This window comes from Crocodylus siamensis, chromosome 6, assembly GCF_052110815.1.
Source record: "Crocodylus siamensis isolate JL-2025a chromosome 6, ASM5211081v1, whole genome shotgun sequence".
Taxonomy (NCBI): domain Eukaryota; kingdom Metazoa; phylum Chordata; order Crocodylia; family Crocodylidae; genus Crocodylus; species Crocodylus siamensis.
Window position 1 is genome coordinate 28,631,584 of NC_143400.1, and position 27,873 is coordinate 28,659,456.

The 27,873-nt window shown below is 43.4% G+C and overlaps 2 protein-coding genes across 5 annotated transcripts in view; both read left to right on the forward strand.

The window, feature by feature from the left end:
* The first annotated feature begins 937 nt into the window (after positions 1–937).
* Positions 938–21,471, forward strand: NFU1 (NFU1 iron-sulfur cluster scaffold). Of its 3 annotated transcripts, none has more exons than XM_090052066.1 (8): positions 938–1,059; positions 2,157–2,263; positions 7,659–7,794; positions 11,136–11,202; positions 13,571–13,685; positions 15,189–15,252; positions 18,071–18,245; positions 20,746–21,471. In XM_090052066.1, exons 1-8 carry the CDS (start codon positions 1,016–1,018, stop codon positions 20,881–20,883), a joined length of 846 nt encoding a protein of 281 aa, XP_089908192.1. In that variant the 5' UTR covers positions 938–1,015; the 3' UTR covers positions 20,884–21,471. The 3 variants fall into 3 exon arrangements, with proteins under 3 accessions (XP_089908192.1, XP_089908190.1, XP_089908191.1); XM_090052064.1 differs by having other exon boundaries at positions 939–1,059; positions 19,364–21,471; XM_090052065.1 differs by having other exon boundaries at positions 982–1,029; positions 19,364–21,471.
* Positions 21,472–25,852: 4,381 nt separating this feature from the next.
* GFPT1 (glutamine--fructose-6-phosphate transaminase 1) overlaps positions 25,853–27,873 on the forward strand; it is a 50,006-nt gene continuing 47,985 nt past the window's right edge. For both annotated transcript variants that reach the window (XM_090051082.1, XM_090051084.1), the window contains exon 1: positions 25,853–25,999. In XM_090051082.1, coding sequence (XP_089907208.1) covers positions 25,993–25,999 — 7 coding nt within the window. In that variant the 5' untranslated portion in view covers positions 25,853–25,992. The remainder of the gene's footprint in view (positions 26,000–27,873) is intronic.

Below are 27,873 nucleotides of genomic sequence, written 5' to 3' on the forward strand. Positions count from 1 at the left end.
AGGAAATGCCGCTTGTCACTGATGCAGATCAGCCATTTAAGTCGGTTCTGTCAAAGCATCTTGGAATCAGTCTTCAGTACAGTGGTCGTGGCTGTGTAAAGAAATATAAATGGCTCAAAGTTGAGGAGTAACCTCTGAATGTGTTTGGAGGGAACATCCCTGCATTCCTGGCATTACAGTCAGAAAAGAAAGGTAATCATGAATTGGGATGTCATGACCTTAAATGCTGGAGGCTGCAAGTGAGGGAGGAGCAGTGGAAATGTCATGTTCGTTCTCTCCGGTGACCGGCAGCCGGCCCTGTGGAGTGACCCAGCACGTGGCAGTTCTCCTGTTCTCGGGAAAAACGGGTTATAAAATTCAGCACGTGACACGGCACTGAGTCCAGGGCTAGGGCGGCCAGCTCCGTTTGAATCTATTCTGGGGTTTCCAGACCGCCAGCGTGCCCACAACAACACAGATGTGCCCATGGACCCGTGTATGTCTGTTATGGATTATGGAGCAGAAGCTATGTCAGGAAGGCAACCGCCCGTGACACTGTAAAAATCCACTGGGCTACTGTACAAATCAGATTCAACATTGAACGCTGATTTTAATGAACGCCCTATAATGTCTCCTCTGGGAGACTCTCAGCATCTCCCGGAGGTTGGCAGGCCTAGGCCGCAGGCGCTGGCTCGCAGACCCAGGGCAGGACGGCGCCCGGCGCCCTGGTGCGCCGCGTCAGGGACGAGGTGGCGGGGCAGTGGAGTAAGGGCACACGTGGGCGCAGGGGCGGCTGCAGCGGTTGCCGGGCAGGCGGGTGAGGGGCAGGGCGTGTGCCCCCAGCCAGGGCACGCCCGAGCCCGCCTCCCCGCGTCCTGCAGGGCTGGAACCATCGGGGCGGCCCAGCCCCAGGCCCAGGCGCTGCGGCAGTTCCCACCGCCGCCAGCAGGGGGAGCGCGTTTTTCAGCCAGGCGCCGCCGGGCAGCCCGCGCGGGGTCCTCGCGCGCCGGATCCCCCCTCCCCCTCCGGAGCCAAGATGGCGGCGGTGCGGTGGGTGCGGGCTGTGGGGCTGGGCGGCCGGTAGGTGACCGCGACCCCGGGCAGGTCAGGGGTAACCTTCCTGCTGCTGCCTGGGCCCGGGTCCTCCCCGGGTTCGAGGCCGCCCCCGGAGAGACCCGCCCCGCGGAGCCTGGTGGCTTCGCCGCTCCGCCTCCCCGGCCTGAAGGGAGCGGCGCCCGCATGCGCCGGGCCCCTGCGTCAGCGAGCCGGCTCCGCGCCCCGGGTGGCTCGTGACTGCCCTCCTCTGCCTACTGGGCGAAACGGCTCGTGCCCGGGGAAAGAGCTGGGAGGGCAGGAGGTTTCTGACCCCATCGGAGTCTCTAGTTTTACCTTGTACTTACCGAGTGAATTGCGTCGGCGCACCTAACACTGCGCGACACTGCCCGGTTCCCTTGGGAGGAGCTCAGTCCGGCTGAAAATCAGCGCTGCACCTTGCCCTGCCTTTTGCCTGACTTAAAATCTGGGTCTCTGCTCACACCTGGCAGCTACACATCAGCATTTGCACCCCCATCCAGGGGTGTGCACAGGTGCACCTGCGCACGGATGGGGGACTCGTGTGCAGACACCAGCATTTGTGTTGCTGTCCTTATTTGCCCCAGCAGCCCCGCTCATCTAATGTGCAGATCACCTGAGTGGTGGTGGGAGTGGAAAGGAAAAAATAAAATCAGGCCCACTGAGCTAAATCCATCCTTCTGTCTCTTCAAGTTGGTTCCCTCCAGTCACGTCTTCCATGCCACATTTCTTTTTGCGAGGAGACTGGGCAGCACCGGTTTCTAGCTCTGACTGACCTGTTTTACCAGCAGTGCTCTGTTTTGCTGGCCAGTTCTGCACCTGGCTGCTTGGTCACTGAGAGAGCCAGGGGGAGAAAAGACTGAAAAATCAGTTCCCTTCTTCTCTAGGAGATGGGGGGTAGGGGGAGAATAATCCAGCATTTGATTTTCTAGCCTGCATGAACCCTTCTCCATATTTTTTCCAAGAAAGAGTAAAGTATAAATCAGTTGCTGAAATGCATTGATACTATGGGCAGGTAAAATTCTCTCTTTTCTTTTTTTTTTGAGGGATGAGAGCTGTTCAATCTTAGTTGGGCCCCTTTCATTAAAATAATTATTTTCCACCAGGTTCTGTTATACCACATTCAGAGATATTCACATGACAGCTAAACAGCCCCTCTGCCAAGCTGTACAGAAGAAATCATTTCTTCCATTACCAGTGTTTCATAATACAGGTAAAAATTATTTTTGTCCTGAAACAGTTGACTAGCTGTCTTGTGGGATTCATGTCTTGGACAGGTGAAGTAAGCAAGAAATCCCCTTGATTCTGAAATCTAAGTATTTGTGCAATACATGGGACAATTTGATGCAATGTTAGTTAAACCTGGTAAGTAGAGCTTGAAGTCAGGACATGCATACTGCATTCCAGCCTGCATTGATTGCATCAGTAGATTACCAGGCTAATCTAGTGCTCAGTAAAGCATCATCGCTTACATGTGCGCAAGATTTACTGTGCAGTAAATTAGGCTAATGTGCATCTTGCTAGTACCAAGAAATACAGGTACTAGATTAACTGCACATTAGTTACTGCGCAGTAGCACATGTATAGACCATGGCAGAATGCCATCTCTGTCTCTCCCCAAACTATCAGGCAGATGCCTAATCTGACAATTTGGTTACTGTGGTCACTGCGGAGGGTAGATACCTCTGGCCCCATCAGCTTCAGGTAACCCTGAGTTGTAACCTGAGTTGGGTACATTCCTGAGGGACGGGGAAATCTGCTCTCTCTGCCTGCATGACTGGCCTCACACACCTGGGTGCGGGCTTAAACTCCCTATTGTTCTAAGCAATGGGAGGGGGCTAGAGACCCTGCCAGTCTACCTGGCAACCAGGGATGCATTTCAAATTGGTTGGCTGGCAGCCAACAGCTACTGGCCTTCATTGGATCAGGTAAATGAAATCATAAGGTCTATATAAGTTAAGTTCTGCCCAGGAGGTGAGGCGGGCTGGCTGGCTGGTGTGGCAGCCATGATGAGAACTCTCAGAGAAGCTGGATCTTCTGAAACTTGCTCTCTTCTTTGACACTTGTGGTCAATGAACTGCTTGGCTCCAGAGGGATTCTCCACCTGCCTCTGGATGATACTTGTGAGTAAGCTTCTTGAGATCTAACTAGATATATAGCTTGCAGTAACTTGGGTGCATGATCAAAGGCTACCATGCCACTGTTTGCTCTAAGGTATTTCTATGATATTGCTCTACCCGGTACCCTATTCCAAACCTACTCCTGGTAACCAATAAAGTTCTCCTCTGTACCTAGCAAGGGAGACTTATTGGGAGAGGGTCTAGATTATGACTTGCAGTCCCCTTGGTTCGCCTGACTAAGGGAGACCACTATTTGTGCTTCAGACTGAGGGAAGCACCCCAAGTTCTTGCAGCAAGTCAAGTACCCTCAAGTACTACTAGGCCTGTGTTTCCCAGGGGGCATGTGTCAAGATCAGTCCAGACCCTGGGTTGTGGTGGCGTTATCCCCAGGCTTGCAGGTGTTCAGAAAGGGAGTTGGCTGGACATGAGGCATCCCCAGGGAGGTACTCGGAGCCTGGAAGGCGGTCGGGCACAGTGAGGTGGGTAGCTCAATGCAGCAGTACCCCCCACTGGCCTGGCACACAGACACTGACTGGGAGGGAGTGGGGAGCTCTCTGTCCCTGGTCCCAAGGCTGCTCGGCTCCCTGCAGGAACTGGGAGCTGAGCAGTGCTGGGACTGTGGACAGAAAGCTCCCCTATCCCTGTAGCAAGCAAAGCAAGGGGAAAGCTCAGGGCACTGCTGCTGCATGGCTACAGGGCATCACCCCAAACCAGTACCTCTGAGCCAGGCTGTGATCCTGAGCTCCACACGGCTGGGAGCTGTCCCTTCTTCTGAGATGGTTTCCTTCCCCTGCTCCCAGGAGCCCAGGCCTGAACCCTGGTGCCTCCTGCCAGCCTGGGGCTGTCACCAAGGGAGCCTGGAGCTCCCCTTGGCTGCTGCAGAGAGGCAGGAGCAGTCTTGGAATCAGTTGCTCCCAATGCAGGCGCACATGTAGACATATTCCTGGGTGCAGTTTACTGCACTTTATTTTAATCTGCAGTAACCTTAAAGTGCATTAATTAATAGCAAATTATCTCAATTGCTGAGGTACACAGAGAGTTTTAAAGATGAAAAGCAGTGTGTTTATGCTTTGATGTGTCATTAATTTATTTAAAGTCCTTATCAATGAAAGTTCACTCTGTTTAAGAGACCTCCTGCTACCCTGTGCCCTGTTTCAACAGCTGAGGTCAGTAAGACTGGAACTGCTCTGCTGACTTCCCAAAAATATAACCTTGTAAGGATGCTAAAGACATGTTGGCCATCCAGAGATTGAGACTCGTGCATCCTCTCCCCCAACAGGTGTCTGACCACTGTATATTCATTTATCTAATTTTGAGGAAGTTTGCACTTCATTTTGGTCTTATCCTCTACCCAGTTCTCATTTCTTTTACCAGTTTTCTTAAGACACTATTGATTTTTACAAAAGACTGAATTGCTGTAAGTGTTCAGCATTTGACAATTGTTTTGGAGGAAAAGTACCATTATTACTTACACTTGCAGTTTAACTGATTACAGACTTTTATGAAACTGTTAAAAAGAAGGACAGTCTTTCATCTCTTTTCAGCCAGAAATACAAAGATCTCATTCTTTTAATGAGACAGAAGATTTAAGATATATTGTCTTACATGAAATTAGTTTGATCGAAGTTCAGTTCCCAGGAGGAAAAGCACAGACCCACTGAAATTGACCCTAACCTTTTAAAAGTTTTTAGAGAAGTAAGGCTGTCTGCACTATGAAGGCTTGAGCTACCATCTCACTGCTAGGCAGGGGTCAGAAACATTTGTGAAATGAGAGCAGAGCATTGCAGAGTTGTTTGGACTGTCACCAAGAAGGCTGTACTTGTTTGGGCAGATTATTTACTGTTCAGGTCTCTCAATTCAGCACCTTCCACTAACACTAAATGTCTCATGCATACCAGATTCCTATTACCTCCAAAAGTCACCCAATACAAGTCATCTGGAAAAGCATAAGCCAGAACTCCAGTTTACTGGATCAACTCTTCCAGGATTTCAGAAGCTCAGTGCAAAACTTATTCAGCAACATTAGGGAGGGGGGTGGGGGTAAAAATCCCCTGTCCAGCAACTGCACCTGCTGAATGTGTTCAGCAACAACTCAGCCATGCTGTAGCAAAAGTCATTTTTTTCCTTATGTATGCAGGTGTCTGTTGTATAGGACTAATCACAAGTGGAGAAGTTATTTAAATGAGTCTTTTAGTTCCCTGTGCAGCAATTTCTTCTTGATTCTGATTCTAGAGAGCCCCAACCTACCCAGCTGAAAAATCAGGGTTTTTTTTAAAGTGACATTTAATCAAGCAGCTGTGACTGAAAAGCTCTAGTCATTGGGCCGTTTGATGTGCTTATGCTAATATCCTTTCAAAGTCACTCTGCTGTTCTCATTTAATAAATGATTTTAGAGTATGTGAAGAAAGCGTCTACTGCCATGGTCAGGGAACTGAAGGAAGCAGTAGTACAGATACTCTGCATGTACTGCCACCTGCTGACCTTGAATAATAACAGATGCCAAGCACACTGGTTTAATTAATCAAGAACAGCTTTGGTTTGGGGGAAAACTCTTATCTTTTGTATTAGAAGGTCCCACATCAATATTACTGCATTTAGAAGTTTCAGTACACTAGAAGGTGAGATGTTGAGGTGCAGTGGATTGCCTTTTTTTATGGAGCAGAGGTTCCCAAACTTTTTCTTATTGCAGATTTACCAGCTGTCCATGTATCCCTACCAGCATACATTGTATAGTTCAACCCCTTAAATGCCAGTTCTTATTATAATGAAAATTAAATCTGCCCTTACAAAATTTCTCCTACATAGCCCTCAGACGTCTTGCGTACCCCCAGGGGGATACATGTACCAGAGTTTGGGAACCCCTGCTATAGAGCATTCTCAGTTGACACTATGCAGGTCCAGCATTGACAGTTTAGTCCTGTATTTTCACACTGAAGGCATTGTCCTTCCTGTTATAGTCACAGAGATTTTTCCTCTTGGATGCCTGTGGATGGAGATGCTAGACAAAGAGATTGGGTTTTAAGTGTCGCATCAGGGATGTTTCTGGCACATCAGCATCGCTCATTCCCATTCTGTTCTCTATTTCATGAACCACCCCCCCCAAAAAAAAACAAAACCAACCCCACAAACAAACAAAAAACCAAAAACCCTGCAGACACAAATGAAAATCATTGTCCACATACCTTGTGATGATGTGAGTTAAAGTCAGATGGATTGTTAAGGTGCAGTAGCAATTTGTTGCTTTATAAATAGCCTGATTTATATGAGGAGTTGTAGGAGTTGACTAATATGAGGAGTTATAGTCAAAATTCATGTTTAGGAAGTGAAAATGTAAGTGCTTTTTGTTGCTTTAGTTATAAGAAAAAAAAATTCAAATCTAAGTCCTGTGTTCTGCAAGTTAAATAGACTTGCTTCCTAAAAGTAAACCTACTGACTTCACTGGAGTTTTTAAGGAGTATTATTTGCTGAGGGTGATGAACTGGTTTAAGATGGTAGTAATTCATTGCAGGATTAGTAATGCAGGGAAAGAAGTGGGATTTTTATGATTAGAGAATGAAGTAGGGTTCTGTAGTCAACTGTGCCTTCTGCTTTCAGTGGGACATAGGCATGGCCCTTAATCTTCATTTATCTCCTTTTCTCCACAGGTCTATCCTTTGAGGTTGTTGGACAAAAGACACCATGAAAGTGTCTAGTCATTATTTTTATTCCAGTTCAGTTAACTGAGCAAAACTCAATTGATATAACATTTTAAAGTAAATAAACTTATAAAAGGGTTTGCCTTTACCAGGTGTTTGGAAATTTTGCTCGGATAAAATTTTTAAAGTCCAAAAGGTCCATGTCAGTAAGCTGGTTAAGGAGAATTGTGTGTTTGCCCAGAGAAACAATGCAAATTAGTGGGTTATGGTAACCTCTTCTCCAGAAGAAAGTGTTGCCATGCTCATTATCAGGTGATGTGTTCACTTCTACATGCTCTTCGTCTGACATGCTCTTTTTTAAGGAAGCTAGGGATGAGGGTGGCGGGGATGGAAAATGAAGACATTCTTAATACTACAATGCTAGTTAGCAAAATTACTTATACCCATCACCTAACTTCTAAGCAGGAGGGGATGTGATGATACAGGGGTTCTCTGGTACCTCAGCACAGACTGTGGAATAAAAGCCTAGATAAGAGAGATAAGCAAGGACTACCAGCTTTGCCTCACTGGAGGGTATTTGCTCTGTGCAGACCTATACTGACCATATGAGCAGGAAATAAAATAGTGAAAAAGATGAGCAGGGGGGTACAGCTCTGCTGATCTATCATCTCTAAGACTGAATGTGTATCGATGTGGATGCTTGAATGGAACTTGCTACACCATGTTTGTCTTTTGCTACACATTGGTCTTTTATTTTCAGTGACTCTCTGCTGGGATAAATGAGAGGATCTCTGAACTGAGTTGCTTAAGTTACTTATCTTTTGATCCCATTTTTTTCCTGCTTCCTTTCCAGTTCGATGCATGTTTATTCAGACTCAGGACACTCCAAACCCAAACAGTGTGAAGTTTATTCCAGGGAAACAAGTGTTGGAGTCGAGGACCATGGAATTCTCAACACCAGCTGCAGCATTTTGCTCACCATTAGCAAGGTACGTTCAAGCACATAAGAATTTGTTCTATAGTCCCCATATGGACATTTTGAACAGAAACTGAAAAATGAAGGGCAGGTCAGCTGTATGTCTGGACTTGATGCTGCTTCTCTTGCACAGTAGCCAGAAGTCCTATAAACGACCATTGCCTCAACTAACATATTAAGGTTTCTACGCTGTGCACATCAACAGAGTAATTTGGTACCTTGTGATCTACTTCATGATTCTGATTAGGCAGTGTTTTGTTGCAACCTCGGGTGCTGAGCCAGCCCAGTCTTGCTCATGTGACTAGCCCTCCCATAAGTCATGCATCTTCAGAGTGTAATGACACAGGCCTCCTATGGAAATAAACATCACAGTGGAAGCAACATACTAGTTTCATCTCATTTTGAGTCTGTGAACTTTTCAAGGCATTGCCTTTTTCTTTTTTACAACCTAGATGTGTTGTAAACAGGCCAGTGAACAGGTGAGTTTTGTTTGGCATTTTCTTTTCCCTCCACCCTTGGCCTTGTTCACATGCAATCCTCTGTAAAAGCATGTAGGGCACAAAGCATAAAAGATTTTTAGAGGTGCATCGATATAGTGATTCCATGTTGGATTGGCACCAGTTAAATTAAAATTAACATCATTGGCTATCAGTTTTTTTTTTTTGGCCAGGTAGCTAATAATGTCATAGATTAATATAATTAATTATACCTTCTGGCTGGAGCCTGTGGATGCCACATGCAAGTGCACAGCCGCACACACATGGCCAGGAATGCAGCCGGGCAGCATGAAGAGCAGTGGCCTGTAGATAAGTCTATGGAGGGGAGAAAGTGCAGGAGAGGTGGGAAGTGGGGGCAGCTCCCTGCTGCTGTGTGCACCTCCCTCAGATTTGTGTGTGGGGCAGATGCAGGTTGCCCACTTCAGGCTTGGGGCTCCCTGCTCTGCTACTTTTCACTTGGGAGCCTCACACTGGCTGCGCATCCCCTGTCCTCCCGGCGGCAGTGGGGGCAGTGAGTTATCCCTTCCACTGCTGGGTGGGCAGGGGACACATGGCCAATGCGGAGCTCCTGGGGCAAAGGCAGCAAAGTAGAGAGCCCTGAGCCCACAGTGGGCAGCCCGCTTCCGCCCTTACCCCAGTTGGCTCCACTCTGGTTAAAAGCATTCCCACACTTAAAAATGGAGGTAGTGGCGCTTGAACTAAAGCTTATTTGGCGAGCTTTAGTTCAAGCGGCCCTGCTGCCATTTTTAAGCGCTGGGAACCTGATCCCCTGGATGAGACACCTGCTGCTCTGTCCCGCTCCCCACCCTGGCCCTGGGTCCCATTTACCACCTTGGCTGGGCAGCACCCCCAGCCCCTGCCCCACTCCCTTACTGTGGAGGCCTTGATCTTCCCCCAACACCTCTTCCCTCTTCTATGTTCCTTCTCATCCACAGACTTACCTGCAGGGCGCTGCTCTCCACACTGCCCAGCTGCATTCCTGTAAATTGGTTATTAGATTGGTATCGGTTGATATGGCTGGTTAGTAATAGACTGTCGGTATCGGCCAAGAAAATCTTTATTGTTGCACCCCCAAAAGAACTTTTATATTGTGGTGTTGAATACAGCAAGTTGTGCAACCAGGGCCTGGGCAAACAAAAAGCATCAAAGACCAGGCTGGGTCAAGAGATAGTTGACTTCTCAGAGCATCGCTGGAGATCTACAAGAGCTCTGGGTTGCCTAGACCTTTCTTCTTCCTTTGCCTGCCTTAAAATAGGGGAAGTCGCTGGTCAGTTGTTACTAGCTAGCCAGCTGGGAATTCAGGATAAGGTAGAATCTCTTTGCTGTGGGGGGGCTTAGGCAGATCCTGTTCATTTACTGGTAGATGCAGTGGAGGTGGCAGACTTGGAGAAAATGTCACTCTGTAAAGACTTATGTCCTGGGTTCAAGGCTGCTGTCCTGATACCTAGATTTCCTCCATAATGTATAAGAATTGGGTTCCTGAGACTGGGTTTTATAACTCTTGCCAGTGAGGATTTAGGAATGGAGTAGAAGCTGTCTTTTCTGTTCCAGCATAACTGCTGAAGGATGAGGAGGAGCAGAAGATCGCAGTTCTCAGGTTTTGTAGTTCAATGCCTTTTGCTTCAGCCCAGGAACACACATTTTTCCAAGGAAATTACATCAACTAACAGGGCCAGCTGTGGAAAGAGTGTTTCACAGTTTTGGATGCGTTAGAGGGTTCTTGCATCCTCGCTATGTTTTGTTAAGGAATGTTTTCAGTCCACTAGTCTACCAAGCAACATTTAACTGCTGTGGTATTTTAAACTACGCATAGCTTACAAAGCTGTATTTTTAATGTTTGAAAATGTTCCTGTTATTTTTTGGAAAGTTCCTATTCTCAGTATTTCTCATCATCATGCACATATGTATCTGTGGGAGAGGTCTCATTCAGCGGTTGCCTTCCTCTCTGTCATCAGGCATTTCTCCCTTTCATCTGTTTGAACTATTGGAAATACATTTTGTCTCTCTTTTCAGTAGGGTTACTACAATCTTTTGTGTAAAAATGCTTGATTTAGCTCCTGGCAATTCTAAACAGAGTATTTTTTTATCTTACCAGCAACCAGATCCAAATGTGGTAAACCATCTCACAATTTTTACTTACAATGCTGAGGCAATTAGAATTAAATATCCTTTATTACTGATATGAGTGAAACATTTTAACATTAGATTTGATTTTATTGTCTCGGTTGTGGATCTGTGTACAACAATATTATAGATTTATGTCTTGATTTACTATTGTATTAATATTAGTAGTGTTTTTATGTTTGTTGGTGACCGCTATTTTTAGTATAATATTTGTAGTTTGGTTACTTTGTTTGAACTTGTTTATATTATGGTTTGTATGTGTGTTATGTTGTCTTTGGGAGCATAGCATTTAGCCAAAATCCTTAATAAATTGAATTGAATTGATGACATGAGTCATTCAGTCCATCATTTGAGAATTAAGGTTTTATAGATTTAAGCTGACTGCTTTCTGTGGCCACGAAGAGCAAATGCAAGTGTTTAAGGCAGACTTTTAAACACTCTTTCAGTTTATCTAATTGAAACCCTTTAAAACTGTGGTCTTGTTTCTTGTGGGGGTCACATAGTTCTGCTTAAACAAACCTGCAGGACTCTGCAGCTCTAGGTAAAAACAGAAGCACCTCTGCTTTAGTGGAGTCCCTTGCTAGATTCTTTTAATGGCTTTTTAAAGTGATTATTTTGGTCTAGAATGTATAGTTATGGGGGCGGAAAAAAACAGTTGCGATTCATAAGCATCTTTCTGTAGGCATTTGTGCTGCAGGCTTCATTTTTGTATGATTTAACGTTTTTTTGACAGACAGTTATTCAGGATTGAAGGGGTTAAAAGTGTCTTCTTTGGGCCTGACTTCATCACAATCACAAAGGTAAGCCAAAAAAAAGAGATTTTCATGCTCTAAAATATGAACTAAGACTTCTGCAATCTGCAAGGAGAGATAAGGAAGCCAGACACCTTGCAGATTCTTCTCTGGCTTGCATAGCAAACACTAGAACTATAACCTGCTCTTAAAGTGCCCTAAAAATATTCACTGCAGAGATTAAATTTATCTCAGCTTAATCTCTGTACAAAGTGAAACATAATTACCATAAAGTTCTGACGTGTGCTGCGTTCCAGCTAGAGCTGCTGAGAATTGCCTACTGGGTTAGAGTAATCAGAGCTACTGAAGACTCCATGAACTGCTGTTTTAGGTGCTCGGCACATTTTAGTTGTTTTGTACAGTCCAAAAAGTTAGATCAGTAATTATCATCGGTAGCCCTTTTCATCCAGATCTGAATGAATGAAGCCTCACTTTTTATAGCTGGATGACTTGAATCATAGGTTAAGCAAATTGCCTGCACTCACATACTGAGTTAATTAGAGGTGCACTGCTAATCGTTCATATGGTATCAGCACCAATAAAAGGAAAATTGACATTATTGGCAATTGGCTATTTTTGGCTGATGTGGCTGATAATGTTACTGATAAATGCTGCGTGCACGCACGCAGCCACAGCACACATGGCCAGGAATGAAGCCTGGCAGCTTGGAGAGCAGTGGCTGGGCAGTAAGTCTGGGGGAAGGGGTGTGGGGGAGGGAAGGGACATGGAGGGGGGCAGATTAAGGCTCCCACCGTGAGGGAGTGAGTGGGGCTGGGACAGGGCGTGGGACAGAGCCGGCAGTTCATCTGGAAGGGGTGCAGGGTGGTTCCCTGCACCCCCAGGGGAGGCATGGGGGCATGTGCCCTCCTAGATCTGTGTGCAGGGCAAGGGCAGGCTGCCTCAGCATGCTTGGGGCCAGTGCCAGCCTCTTCCTGGTGGCTGTGCTCGGGGCAGGCAGTGGTAGCACTGGGAGGGTGGCTGTGGGCGGGGGGAGGGTGTCTGTGGTGAATTTTGGGGTGGCTCCCCTCCCAGTGCCACCCATCCCACCCTGTCCAGCTTGAGCACAGCCACTAGGAAGAGGCTGGAGCAGCCCTGGCCCCAAGCATGCAGCGGCAGACCACCCTTGCACATGCACAGATTGTGGGGAGGGGGGCACATGCCCCCTATGCCTGCCCTGGGATTATGTGCAGCTCCCCACAGATGAGCTGTCAGCTCCATCTTGCACCCTGCCTCAACCTAGCTGTGCAACACCTGCCCCAGCCCCACTCCCTTACCATGGGGGCCTTGATCTCCACCCCTACCCCCCTCCTTCCCCTCAACAGACTTACCAGCTGGACAGTGCTTTCCCAGCTGCCCAGCTGAACATCAGCAATCAGTAGGTATCAGTGGATATGGCTGGTCAGTAATCAGCTCTTGGTATCTGCCCAGAAAATCTTTATTGGTGCACCCCTAGAGTTAATGATAGAACAAGAAATATATCTGGGTTGGTATTTGTTGTGACATGACAAAGGCACAAACTATTGTGAATAGAGCCTGTAACGTTTTACTCCTGAACAAAATCCTTTCCTTCTGGAGCTCTAGAACAGGGGTTCCTAAACTGTGGTACACGTACTCCTGGAGGGTATGCAAGATAAATTGTGTAATGGCAAATTTAATTTTCATTGTAATAATAATGGGCATTTAAGGGGGTTAAAATATAAAATATATGCTGGTAGGGGTATGTCGGTAGCTGGTAAATCTGAAAGCGGATCTGCAATAAGATAAAGCTTGTGGACCTCTGCTCTAGAAGAAGCTCTGTTAACTGTTAAGGAGTAGTGAAGCTCATATTGTTCTAACCTAGATACTAGAAAGCAACAAAATTGCATGTACAGGCCCATGCTACAAATGATGGTGGTCCATGTGAGTTTGAGCAAGTGCTTTATGTATTGCATTGTATTTCCCCAGACATATAAACTATTGTACTGTTGTGAACACAGAGCTGCATCAGACAGACAAACAGATGGAGCACTGTGTCATTTATGGGACAACAAATGGGATATCAATAGTGAATGCAACCAAAACAAAAACAGGTTCCAAAAGCAGTTTGTTTGCAGAGCAAAATCATAGCAAAACATCTGCAATCGTTATCTTTTCTTTTCTTCTTAAGCTGCTTTGTTTTTTGCCTAGCAGTTGATGGGCAGGCAATGTAAGGAAATACTTAAATCCAACCAAAGCAACCGAGTTATTGATAATTTTAAATATAAACATTTATATATCAGACTGGGCTTTCCACTAATACTCTGCAAGATGTCTTCAAGATGGGAAAAAGCCTGGTGTAACGTTTAACTTTATAATGAGACAAAAACAGTATCTTTGTTTTTTCTTAAATTGTTTATAGGAGAGTGAAGTCCTGGATTGGAACTTACTGAAACCAGATATTTATGCAACTATAATGGATTTCTTTGCCTCTGGCTTACCTGTAGTTACTGAAGAGGCACCTCATACAGATACAGGTAAATGAAGAACTGGTATGCCTTATGTGCTCGTAGATCCTTGGCTAATGGGTTTGGTTTATTACATTCAGACGCCATGAAATTGCCTTACAAAGCAGCATGTGAGAAAAGTATAACTCAACTACATTAAGGAACTGAGATGTGAGACATTTTGTGCCTACATTAAGAGGGTGTGCTGGTAGCCCATCTGTTGCCTTCAGTGGTTTCTTAAACCTGCTATCTAGGGAATTGCCTACAGCATCGCTTAAAATATCACTTTCTATTTAAGTGATGTAGGAACATTGTGGGTGATGTTTTTGTTTGACTGAAAAGATGTTTCTGAAACCTAAGATCTGTGATATTTGAGTCCTTGTGTGAGTGTCTGAAAGTCGAAGCCCATTTCTGCTTTCAAGTATCTTCAGAAGAAAGTTTGAATACATTTAAAAAGACAATACTAGGTTAAAAGCTTACAGGCATCTAATTTCTTTCTCACATAACCATTTTACACTTACCAAGGACTTGTATATGTTTGTGATCCTTATGTGACCCATGCTGTAATTAGTAATAGCCATGTCGGTTTCATAGTTTCATAGTAGCTAGAGTCGGAAGGGAATGAGGTTGAATGAGACTGTCTTCTAAAATAAGCCAGATGTTATTTAAATTTCAGGTTTTTGATTTTTGCTTTATCTGCTAGTAAAATAGGCCCCTTCTAAATGTGAGATTCCAATGGTCTTGTTCCTTATTGTCTCTACTGTTTTTTCTTTTAATAGTCAAATTAACTTCATTATTTTAATCTGAAATAAAGAGGCCTTAATGTTTCTGTAAGGAAAACTAGCTGACTCATAAGTGTACTACAGTTGGAAGCCTTAATCTTTTATTTTTTTCCCCTAAAGATGCTATTGGGAAGATGACTAAGGGAATTAGTGAGCCAGCCAAATAATGTTGGTTGTGATTTATTGTGAGGTGCTGAGACTATTTTTGCATCTCTGTAGTTGATCTTGGTCATAAATATTTTTGAAGAGCTTGTGCACAAAAGCCCTGAGAAATCCTGCATTTTCCCTGCCCCTGTTGACTTTAACTCCATGGCTGATCCTGAAGAAAGTTACTTTGGGCCAGATGCAGGGGCCATGCAGATAAATTTGAGAGGGTCTGAGGTAGTATAACAAATGCTTTCAGGCTGTGGTTATCCACAAGTGCTTATCCCATGCTGCTAGTTGCTTTTTTCCTACTTCCTCAACATCTGAAGCAGCACCAGCCCTATCTGTCAAAGCCTTTGTCTGTACTGTAAGAGCAATGCACTGCCATGATTTCTATCAGTGAGGATTCCCAGGTGTAATGTACATGTTGTAATTTGAACCCATTTAGATTTAGCTCTGTCTTCAGCTTTCAGAATCATCTCTGTGTATTCTCAGTTTGCCTTATTCAGACTTTTGTCATGTAAACTGAGTATCATTCTGGCATGTATTGTGAATCATAAGAAAGGGGCTGTCAGTATTTTGATTTGCACATTTTTCCCCTCTCCAGCTCCTTCGGAGGAAGATGACGAAGTTGTATTAATGATTAAGGAACTGCTGGATACTAGAATAAGGTAACTGTAAATGTTGCTGGTTTGAGTATTGTCACGTAGCAGATACCTTGGGTGACATTGGAGAGGTGCAGGACTGTGTGTATTTGGCATTACACAAGGTAACAGAGCAGTACGGGCCTTTTGGTGCTGGCCCAATCTAAATGGTAAATAAAGATCTTTGCCTCTCTAGTACACATTCTGCACTATTTTTTCTTTTATATACATTTACTTTATTTCTTCCTTCTTGCTTTTCTGAGTTTCAGAACCATGTAAGACTTTGTCTAGAAAGGGGAGGTTAAACTCCATGTCATGTCAGACTGAGCGTGAGAAAAAGTCACGAGCACAAGTCGTTTGGCGGTCTGAGGTTCAGTGAATTTGTATCATTGCATTTTGCAGCTGTATCTGTGTTTTGACTCTCCTTGAATGTAGAATCAGGTGATTAATAATGCAGCCTTTAGAACAGGTATCAGACAGAGTGCGTGGTTTTTCTAGTGCATATTTTTAGGTTCTTTTACTGCCTCAACTGAAAAGAATAAAAAAAATGTGGATGTGGAGAAGTGCTTGATGGATCTCAAAAGTCCTCTCCTAAAGGACAACAGTGTCTCTCCCGAATCACAAGTCCCAAAAGCAGACACTCAATCATATCATATGGAGCTAATTGAATTTGTCCTGAAGATGTAGTCTCTCAGGTTTGGGGTTTTTTTAAAATAATTTCTAAAAATATTCCTTTCATAAATATTTTTAAAATATTGGGAGGATATCACAGAACTGAAGGAGTGACAGTCAACTCATCTCTTAAAAATGGGGAAGATAAGCAGAAAGGAATTGGAAGATTTTATCTGAATGTAAGGAATACATGCATCTTATATAATAATGGTTTGAAAGGCAGCATTAAATGAGTCCCAGTGTTGTCAAGTAGTCACTTAAAACCCTGCGGTATGGTAGCTTGAACATTCACAGGTACATCTTTTATAATCGCCATAATCTCTTTTAAAACGTAGTCCTTTGTTCAAGAGGCGATTGAAGAGAACATTCACAGCAATATATCTTACTGCTTGTGTCAGTATCATGACCGAAGTTTCCAGGATCTGTGTGTAAGCCAGTGGCATGTACAGAGTATTCAGTGTTTACACTGAAAAATATACCCAAAGAAATTAAAAAGCCTAGGGGAAAGGGGAAAAAAAGAGATCTGAATTGTAGAACAGCATGTTTTCAAATGACAGCAAACAAATTCTCAATCATACACATTATATTTACTGGTTTTCGGGAACTGAGGTGGCTGATTGGGCCAAGTTCCTGATATTAATACATAGGATTCATTCATGTGCTGTTCCATTAGGAATGTAGTTCTCAAAACAGTTATTCTGGAAATTAGTATAAAGAGCTTCTGTTCAAGCGACTCAATGATTTTTAGTTTGGCGTCTGAAAAAGCATTGCTATGGGGATGCAGTTGTAATGTTGCTCATTCTTTAGTTGTGAAAAGAGACCAGGTTGGGAAAATATTACAGGTTGGGAATATTTTAGTAGTACTAGGTGTCCTGTAAAGTGCTGAGTTCCTCCTCATCTTGCTGGATTAGGCTCTTAAGGCGTTTATAGATGTGTGGGAGTGGGGGTGCTTTAATTAGAGCAGCTCTGAGAGTGCATCACGTATATTGCGTCCCTGCACTGAAAAATGGCAACAGGGGAGCTTTAACTAAAGCTCACTGAACTAGCTTTAGTTAAAGCACCCCCATTGCCATTTTTCAGTGCAGAAACACTGATGCATGTGAGGCTGGAGTCCGCTGGATCATGGTAATTAACATGCTCCAGCAGGCTCAGTCAGTCTGCTCTGGATTAATTGAGTCTGCTCCAATGCACTGTAATTATAGCACGTCCGAGCAGCCTCTCTGCATGTGTACAGGTGCCCTTAAGTACTTTGGGATTATCTTCCTTGCTGAATATATAAGAAACAACATGTATTCAAAACGATCCAGAACATGAGTCATTATTCCCTGTACTACTACCTTCAGTTTGCCATAACCTCTAATGTAGAGAAGACATTTTTCAGAAAGGAAAACTCTACAGTTTTTCAAAGACAGCCTTAATGTTATGCAGACAAACAGCTGTAGGGATGGTAACTAAAATCTATGCTGTTGGAGTGTCCTGAAAGGGATGATGGTTTATCATAGGATTCATCTGTGGTTTCATTGTCTTGGTAGCTAGTGTAGTATAATAAAATAGGATTCCTCAGTAGTTTTGGTGTTGTAAAATTCTAGATATGCCATTTTCAACCCCACAGGCATCTCGGTCTCTATATTCATATGACTTTGCCAGTTACAAAGATGCTGCTCACTTACAACTGAACCTTGCTCTCTTCTTTTGCTAGGTATTTGCCATTAACTTCTGCTTACTAGCAGAATGCAAGTCTGCAAACTTAGCATTGGGTTGGATGGCTTTTGGGTTATAGAGGCTTTTTCTTCCATGTCACTGGCCTAGAGCAAGAGTTGCGTAAAGCTGTTAGTATCAGATGACTCGTTGCTACATGAAGTGCGTTGGTATGAATCTGAGACCAGCACCCAGAGAACAAGTGTCTTCATTGCTAGACGCATCAGAATTGCCAAATCTGCTCAGAGCATCCAAGGAACAAATGAGAATTGGAGACAGAAAGCTGATTTTTCCAGGTCAGCGAAGAGGTATGTTAGCCTGGCACAATAAGAGGAACCTGGCACTGCCATTGTATTCCGCGTAGAGAGAGAAAAAATTGGTTACTTGAGCTGTCAATCTTTTAGGAGCATTAAAAGAACTCTTAAACACTTCTAGAGCAAAAATTACTGATACAATTAATATTTTGTTTCCTCAGGCCAACAGTGCAGGAGGATGGCGGCGATGTCATATACAAAGGATTTGAAGATGGGATTGTGCAGCTAAAATTGCAGGGGTCGTGCACGAGCTGTCCTAGTTCTATCATAACGCTGAAGAACGGAATACAGAACATGCTGCAGTTCTATATTCCTGAAGTAGAAGGTGTGGAACAGGTACTTGCAGACAGGAGAACAGAAGGGCTTTTAAAAAAAACAATTAAACTGAGGCACAGTTTTACTTGACTAATTTAAATGACAATGTATGTCTATACTGCTATCTATGATTAATGCAGAAATACCTGTAGTACTAGGTATATTAATAGCTACAGCAAGTCATTTTCTGTCTCTCTCTAAATTTAATGGAAGTAAAGTTTCACTTCCATGCAGCCTAGATGATTTTAAAATGTCTCCATGCATTCTGCAAAACCCATCCAAGGAGAGAGAAAAGAATCTGACTCTGGGACCACAAATCAACCTAGAATGGGAAGATTTTTACTAAATTACTGTACTGAGTAGAATGGAGAATAATTAAATTGAAACATGAGAACTCTGCCTTCTCTTGTATTGGCAAGGCAGTTCCAATTTGTGTTTGGATAAAATTAAAAAAAGCCTAATCCCTGTTTTCCCCCTTTAGGTAGAATTGCATCTCTTTTTTTTCTTCATTTGTGCATGTATTGTATAAAACCCACATTTGGTAATGTTTTTGGTCTGTAACATTACACCTGAAGTTAATTTGTTTTCCTTTTTGATGACACAGTTTTAAATTATTTAGTTCTAGTCCCAAAAACATGATTGGATTTTAAAACTGGGACTCCCTGAGCTGTTTTGTCTTTGTTAGTTAATGTTAGCTTTGTATCTTAGGGACTTTTTCCTCATAGGTTTTGGTTTTGGTTTTTTTATAACTTGGCTTAGTATGTTTTAAAATAAGCCTTTGCCCCCGAGAAAGCAAATTCAGGTGCATCTGGTACAGTTTAGCAGTTGTTCTAATTGCTTTCATAACCACTTGGCCAGCCCCTTAGGATTACACAGGATTCTTTTTTTTTCCAATCAAGTCTGCTCATGTCATTTTGATGGAAGTGGCTTGTCCTTTTCATGCGACCATTACTGTTCGGTGATGTAGTGTGAAGGCAGCTCCTACTGATTCCTAAGAAGTAAGCTGTAAAATCAGGTTAATACAATCTAGTGTGTCTGAATAACAGATGTAACCTCAAGCATTTCTTAAGGTCCTGTGTCATGCTAGAGGAGCAAAATTGAAAGTGTTCACCTTAGCAACTCTTGGGTTTTGGTTTCAGGTGGTTGATGATGATGAAGTGGAGAAAGGAGCAAACTCTACCTGAGTTGCAGCATCTTCCTGTGGGAGTGTGTAAACTAGCCACGTTCCAAGAAGCAACAACATTTCTCATTCTCTTCTTTAGAAAATAGTTGAACCTGGTCATCGAAAAAGTCTTCCATCATATAAAGATAATACTATGGCTGATCCAGTTACAAGGTCACTTTCAAAAGAGAGTATCTTTCTTCTTCTGTGGACTTTGTTAACTGTCTTGTATGGTTTCTTAAGAAACAAATGAAAGGCATTTAAAAGGATTGTTTGTCTAGCTACTTCTGTTTCATACCAAAGTCTCAAGACTAAGGATGAAAATCAGTTTTGTTCTTTAGCGTGTTCATGTGTACACACGCGTGCACACACGATTGCCCTATCTGCTGTATGGGTTTTAGAATGATCTGCAGTCTTAAAGGTCAGAGTTAAATATTACATATTATGAAGAAAATTACTTGTTTCATTGTTCATTATCACTGAATTCTGACTGCAGTTGAACCTAATAATCAAAGGTTTAATTACAGAAGACACAATATTGTTAAAACATAACAATATACATAAGTTTAGTGAGAGTTACTCACTTCTTCCCCAACACTACTCAAACAGCAGCAATGAAAGCAAATATGATTAGTTATGGATCTGGACTATCTGCTAAGAAAATTATATCATTAAAAAATTTGATTAGAAACTGCTACTTTGAACCCTTGATATCTGGAGACCCTAATGCACTCCTCAATAACTAAAATTATCCAGCAGATACTAGCACTTTGTTGAAACTTGCAGCAAATTCCTTCTCCATATGTTTGAGCATCAAGAGGATCACATTGTGCTTAGGGCAAAAAACCAACATATGTACTTTAGCAAAGAGAATAAGTGTGTTTACTTAATTCTGTATCCTGTTTGTTCATTCTGCAGCTGATAGTATAATTTGGCTGCTCTGGGTGAGGAAAACCATGGCAGAACCAACCGTACTTCAGCTGGTTTGAGAAACACTGAGAGTATCAAAAAGGAAAATATTTATTGAGAACCCTGTGACTCGTGTTTGAACAGCAACACAGCCACGTATTATTTCTGTATGTAGTGCTGCATAACCTGTTCCCAGTACCCAGCCTGAGCTGGTGGTTTTGGCTGTTTGGAATACAGGCTCTTTTCCGTGTTCCCACAACTGAGCAGCTGCATGCTCAGTACTTGGGCTTCTTGTAACAGTTTACAGTCTTTATTCTTGCCACAAGCAGGAGTTCATTGCCTGTTGAACCTTTCTTCCTCCTCAGAGTTGTAGCCTTACAGGAAGCTTTCACTGAGCAGGGAATGTGTACCCCTCACCCAACTCTGAAATTCTGTCTCTTTATTGCTTAGTTTGCAGAAGAACTAGAGGAGATTTGTTGCAAGCAGAGCTCCCTTGGGAGGACAGGGTTTGGGGCAGACCTGAGGAAAGTGATCTTGAATGTTCATTATCCAGGAGCTGAGGTTTCTTTAGAAAAAATGCACATCTGATTTACTAATCCAGTTTTTTTCAGAAACTAAGCATGTTCCTATGTATTGCTGAATGTCCAAGAGGACATTTTAAGTATATGGTGATACTGAGGACCAAATCTCCACTGGTGTAACTGCAGAGTCCCTAAAACCCTGTGAATTAAACCATCAGGAATATGGCCCATAGTACACAAAAGCAGTGTGTGGTACAATGGACTTCATAATTTGTTCAGCTGTTGATAAATATTTAACAGAACAGCTATTTGACTCCCCCAGTGATAGTAATGTTTTATAACTCAGACAGGATTTTGAGATTGGAATTATGCCATCTTTTTTCCCCTGACCCATTTAGTAAACAGCACCTGATCTTGATAATGTATTTATGACAAAAGTATCCTTATGGCAGATCCATCTGCTTTACAAGGGATCAGTTTGTGTGCACAGTAATATTTTCAGTCTCAAAATGGCTGGTTGTGTTCTGGTTTGTGAAAAATGGGCTTTTTGGGGGGCTTAATTTGCAATTTTGTGTCCATCTCTATAAACTTTGAAATACTCTGATGCTAAGCACCAGCTGTGTTGCTGTGAGTTAAATAAAATGTGTGGCCTCTGTGTTTTGGGTGTTACAGTCAATATTTTTCAATGTAGTTAGGCAACATTAACCTAATTCATTTACAAGAAGGTTTCAATTTTCCTTTGCTGTGAACATATCAGTATTGACGACTGTGGAAACAGCTCCCATATTTATCTACTCTCACAGAAGTGCAAGATTGGAATTGGGACTTGAATATTTTGCACATAAAGCATTTTATAACTGAAGATTCAAAAAGATGCGTGAAACCCCTATCTTGTGGTTGAAACACTGGCCTGGGATTCAAAAGATACGAATGTAAATTACGGGTGAGCCACAGATTTCTTGTGCGAGTTTGAATATCTTGCACTCTGTCTCAGTTCCCTGAGGTTTTTTTTTCTCTGAATAAAAGTGAATCTATGTAGGAAAACAGAGGCATTCAGGTGCTACTGTAATAAAAGTAACTATAATATTCTGTTGATCTTTGGATCGATCAGTTAGCATACAGAAAAGATGTTACTTGTCCAGTTTAGGCACCCAGTCAATAACAGACCTTACACATGCACAGTACAGTCCTGATATATGCAGCACCCTAAATGAAAAAATCAACCACCTTTAGATTTATGTGGAAAACTATTATCAATGTATTAAATCGAATAAAACCTTTAAAAAAAATCTCACATGACAGCATAACAGTGACTGCATTACTAAGTGCTGAATACATGCAGAACAAGGATACATCTGCAAGAGGCTTATCTAAATTATACATTATCCATGTCTTTATTGATCAGGAATACCTTCTGATTACACGTGAGCTAAAAGTTGGTAAAATTAGTGATTCATGATTGAGAGTCTCAGTTTGGAGCTTCTGAGCTTTGCAGAAAAGTAACAAGGGTCTTTAAAACGAGTCTTGCTGCTGAGACATTAACAATATTGTTGTCTGAAACCAGAAGATCAACTTCCATAATGTGTCTGAGGCCTGCAATAAGTACCATTTCAGTGCCATAGCTGAAAGTCTGTTAAGTAAGTGTTTCAGAGGCTGGAGTTTGAAAACATAAAAGTTGTCTTACATGACATGGATAGCATTATATATATATATATATAATTTTATATATGCTATATATTGCGCAAGTTTGGGTATCTTGCACTCTGTCTCAGTTCCCTACCTGTGTAATGGATGTTTTGTATCTATATATATATATCAATGATCATGAATGAAAACCAATAAGCACTCTAGGAAGCGTCTTACATGAATAACCTACACCAGTGCTTTCAGTACTGTAAAAGTTGTTATTCTGACACCTTCACTTGCACCTATTTCACAGATGTTCAGAGGCTTTCAAAATACTGCACGATTAAAAGAATCCACTTGTATGAACAAAGCTAATCCAGTTCCCTGTTTATAGAAAAGAAATTGATTACAGCTATCTAAATCCTTGCCATCTTGAAACTGTTCACAGGTAGAGACCTGCTTTTTATCAAAATGTGACTTGTTCCAAGCCTCTGGAATGAGTGTTTGTCATTTTACATTTGATAATACTTCACTGCATGTTGGAAAACAATCAGCATACAAAACCCTCTGTGATAGGATTTATGAAGCAGGTATTTTCAGCACAGCAGCAGGAAGCAATAGCTCCAATTACTTAACAGTTACTAATTCCAAATGTGTTTTTTCACCTCTCATCAGGTGGGTAGAAAACAATCTGCAGTTTAGGACTGTAGCCAACATTTAGATTTCAAGGAAGATTAGTCCAATTGGGATTTATGCCTGTGATAGTCTTCATACTTTAGTTTTACAAAGAATGAATTTATCAAACAGGAAGGTAAACTATGATTCATTCCCATTTTTCCTTCTGATGATAGGTGCAGGTTACACCTAAACTAGAAGCTGTACCACTCTACTAGCATATATATATTACCTTAAAGGGTAAACTACTGATATAAAATACCTTTTAGTTTGAGTGCATCTGTATTGGAAGTTATACTGGTACAACTATTTCAGGTTTCTTTTAAATCAACCCAGTAATTGAGTTAATACACTTGTAAAAGTGTATATAGAGAGCAGGGGTTGAAATATAGTAACACAAAATCTTGGGAGTAACTTTTATCTACGGTGAGAAAAGCATTTAAAAGCGTGCAGATGTTGAAGAGCTGCTAAATCCTTGCAGGAGTTTTAATTTTGTTTCTCTTAGAGCCATCCAAAAATCTAGATCTGCACAACGCTTGCTGTATATAAAGGCCACTGTTAGTTCAGAAGGTACTTGAGCCTGGAAACATGGTCCCCCTTCACTATTCATCTATCCCAGTTCAAAATACCATTGGCCTCATATCTCTGGTTGTACTACAAAATTTCTACAGCATTTGCAGAAGTAAGGCATGGGAACTGCTGTGCAGCTGACACAATAACAATATGCATTTCTTGGGTGCTTTGGGAACTGATTGAGACCTGCCCCTGCTTCTGCTGCAGTTGGCTGCAATTCCCCCTGACCTCTCGCGTCATATCCAGATGAGCGTGGATGTGGAGTATGTGGCACCACAGACCTGTCTGTGGTGCTACACACTGCACGCATTCCCTGTACTGCTACCTGGGAGCGCAGGAGGATTTTTTTTTAAAAACCCACAATGAAAAAAGCAGGGCAGCACACATGGTGGCAGTGTGTGCTGCTCAAAACTGGAGCCTGGCTGTCCAGACACACTCTGGCCCCTGGAGGACCCCAGGTAAGGTTGCTGGGGCTTCCCTTACACCACCTGGGGTCACCTGCCATGTGCCAGAGTGTGCATGGCACTGGCATCCCTAGGGAAACAAACAGTCACGCTCATCAGGACACGCTCTGAGAACAGGACAGGTCTTCCTTGCCCACTACCTCTAGCTGCTTACCCTCAGAGCTGTTGCATTCACCTGCCCCAAGGGCATGCTGAATTCAACAGGGAGTTTCAGCATGAGGAACAAGAAATTTGTGACTTGTTGATGGACACAATCAATCATCAGATTACGTATGATAACCATATAATTTTAGTTTTGGCACCAGAGCCATCTTGGAACTTTGCAAAAACACAAGATAGGGAAATAAGGAAGCAGATGAATTGAGTCCACCTTACAGATTAGCTAATGAAAAAAGATGGTGCCTCAGCAGGAGTGGGTAATAACAGTAACAATGGCCAGACGCTGCCATATGCATGAGTAAGAGGAAAATGAAAGGAGAGTTTATTAGTTACCTGTTTTACTCATGCTATGCTAGGTTACCAGATCACCCCACTGGGAAATTACTTCTTTTATGGTTATGAACTGCCCAGCCTTTTAATTTGCCTATGCTAGCCCAGATCATTGCCTTGCCAAACAGAACACCAGTTCCATTATCCCTTAATTAAAATGTTTCAAGTAGGGCCTTAGGCAATGGCAAAAGTAAGGAAAAATCAAGGCAGAAGAGAAAGGCTGAACTAGCTAAATAGCTTGATAGAAATATGCCACTTTACTTAGATTGCTAGGGGCCCCTGAACTGATGAATGAAAACACAAGGTACATGCTCTTTATGCAGTCTGTAACAAGTGTAACATTTCTTAAGTCAAGTGTCCCTCTGGTTAGGACCAAGTCTCACTCCTCATGTGCTTGGTGCAGTCAAATAAAGCTTCAAATAAACCACTGGCCCTGAAACTTGTAAAGCATTGTGGGAACCCTCCTTTGCTTTTGGGCTTAATAGCAAAGCTCATCTTATGACCTACAAACGTTAGAATCAATTGAAGTCCCCAACGTCTTTTTCAAGAGCCACTTTTACAGCCAGAGTCCTTGGTTCACCAGAACAGCTTGCATACATTAATGCAGCCAACTCGGCAGGCATATCAAGTTTCTTGCCGCCCTTAGTATTTTTTTCAAGTGGGCAAGGTGCATTCAATTCTGCCTGTATACAGGATGTCCTTTTCAACTTTCTCTTCCAGCTGACATTAAATACTAGTAATAATACAGTTTATTTTACTACTCATTGCTAGTGAAGAATAACGAAGGCTAATTAAGGTGAGTCTAGCTGTGACCCTCAGTGGAAGTGGGAGCATTCCCATCCTCTGGAGTCCAGACTGACTTAAAAAGGAACAAACCCTACAGCCTACTCCTGCTGGAGCTGCCCTGCTTCCATGACGACTTGGCTCGCGGCAAGAGGAGGACGGCCGGAGCAAGAATTCCTCCTAGGCAACAGCAGCAGCTCGCCTCAAACCTTCACTCCCAATCAGTTACGGACTCGGCTCCCTCGGCCGGAGATGTACGGCGGTAAAAAACAGCAGGCACAAGCCCACAGCGGGATAGGGTCTGGGTATACACGTCCGTGTCTGCCCCGAAACCAGCACCTGCATTGGCCTTCCAGGCCGCGGCGGGCCCCCTGCGCACGCGCGCAGTCACACGTCCTGCTGCCACGTCCCTGCCAGCCGCGCGGGCTCGGGCCACGCCGGCAAAGCGGCACCCAATGAGCGGCCGGGCCCAGCGCATGCGCAGCGCCGCCCCCGCGCCGAGGCCGAGCCCGGCCTCACCCGCACAGAGCTGAGCGGAGCCTGGTCTGGCTGCATCGCCAGAAGCCATGTGCGGTGGGTGAGGCGGCCCCGCCGCGGGCCCGGGGGCTGCGCGCGTGTGTGTGCGTGCGGGCAGGCGGCCCCGGGCCTGGGGGTGTGTCCCTGCTCCCCGGACAAGCGTGTGCGGGCGTCCGCGTGTGTGCATGCATCCGTGTGTGTGTATGTGTGCACGCATCCCTGTCTGCGCTTGTGTTTCTGCATTCCTGTGTATGTCTGAGTACGTGCGTGCGCATATACATCCCCGTGCCTGTCTGTGCACCTGCATGTGTGTGCATCCCTTTGTGTACACTTGTATGTGTGTCCCTGCATATGTGTGTGTGTACACATGTGCAGTCACTCTCCCCCTGCGTGTGGGCAGAGTCCTGGGTGCTGCACTTGTGTGCACCTCGGCGGCATCTGGCTGATCCTTTGCTGGAAGGTGGTGTCCCTGCGAGTCTCAGTAAATGATCTGGTGACTGTGGGGCATATCCACTGTTTCTAGATGCCCTGAATCCCACGGGTCTGGGTGTCAAGTGGCTGCTGCTAATTTTGATATAGAAATGAATTGGTATTAAAAACAAAAAATTTGTGAATGTTCTTAGTTTATTCCGAGGTGGGAAGATGTGTCCATTACAGGGCTGCAGGGATGCAGCTTCCTGCCAAGTCAGAAATCATTTCAGCCTCTGACTGGCAGTTGCATGTTGGTGCGAAGCCTTGTACAAGTGTCACTGACGTGTCAAGCATCCGAGGTGGGGTGCAGTCATCCTATGGCCCTCTGATGACGCTGGCCATTTGTGACACTGGGTCTGGTTGTACCCAGAGTGATGCTTCTCCAATTTTCTCTCCCTGGTCTTGGGATGCAGTTATTGAAGTGATTTAGGAGCCCACAGGAATTATTGGTATGGCATAACTGATTCTGGATGGTGTTTTCTGAGCATCTAAGATCTGTCCAAACTGCACTATGACCACCTCTTCAGCTAAAGTCATGACTTGTTTAAGTAGTACAGACTAATGTGGATGTTTTTATGGTGATTTAAATGTCCCTTCTGCAGCTTGTCAACTTGAACCAATGTAAGCCAAGTTTTAAAACATGTTAAGGTTGTCCACACAGGGCTTTGTAATAGTCAGCTAAAGAAGTGTTTAAACTGGTGAAGCTTTTGGGGGTAGAGAGGCTGTGAGGGATGTGCACAAATCAGTGCAGCTTGTGATGCCACTTAGATGCTTTGAAAAATGTTGCCTGTGGTCTGGTTTTCCTTACTGATAAAATCCAGGGGTGTCTTGTCGTACCGAGTGTACCAGATATAGGAATAGGGCAAAAAATGTCCCTCTGTTCCACTTTCTCTTCTGTCAGATTGGTTGTATGATTGCTCCTCCTTTTAAGATTTGTGCTGTATGTGTTTTGCCTCCGAAGTTTCCACCTTTGGAGGTTTTATTTTTATTTATGAATACTACTTTGTCCTTGAGTTCAAATAGAAAATCTATTTTTTTTTAAATCTGCCTTGCATGTCTCTGCCACTTCCTCTCCTCTTTGGGATTAGCTGGAGCATTTTATCAAGTGTCATAACAAAGCTTTCTATAACTGATGGGCCCAAATACTGTCACATGAGAGTGACCCGTGAATTATAACATGTTAGGAAAAAGAACACAATAATTAGTACACTCTCATGGACCCAGAGAAACAGACTTCTACCTTCAGCTTCCTCTGTCCAAAAATGAATTTTATTTTCTACCTGTGGGGCCTTTTTTCCATCTTTAATTTTCCCTGAACCTGAGGAAGGGTGTGTATGCTTAAAAGCTTGCAGAAAAAGATTTTTTTTTGCAGTGTCTTAGTTGGTCTAATAAAAGGGATCATTTCTGAACCAAGAGTTCCAGAGTTTTGCATTTCTTTGTCTCAGAACAACACAGCTACC

Coding starts and splice junctions, on each gene's coding strand:
- NFU1 (XM_090052066.1), top strand. CDS start 1,016: ATGGCGGCGGTGCGGTGGGTGCGGGCTGTGGGGCTGGGCGGCCG. Junction 11,203..13,570: donor ACTTCATCACAATCACAAAG/GTAAGCCAAAAA, acceptor AATTGTTTATAG/GAGAGTGAAGTCCTGGATTG. Junction 13,686..15,188: donor GGCACCTCATACAGATACAG/GTAAATGAAGAA, acceptor TCCCCTCTCCAG/CTCCTTCGGAGGAAGATGAC.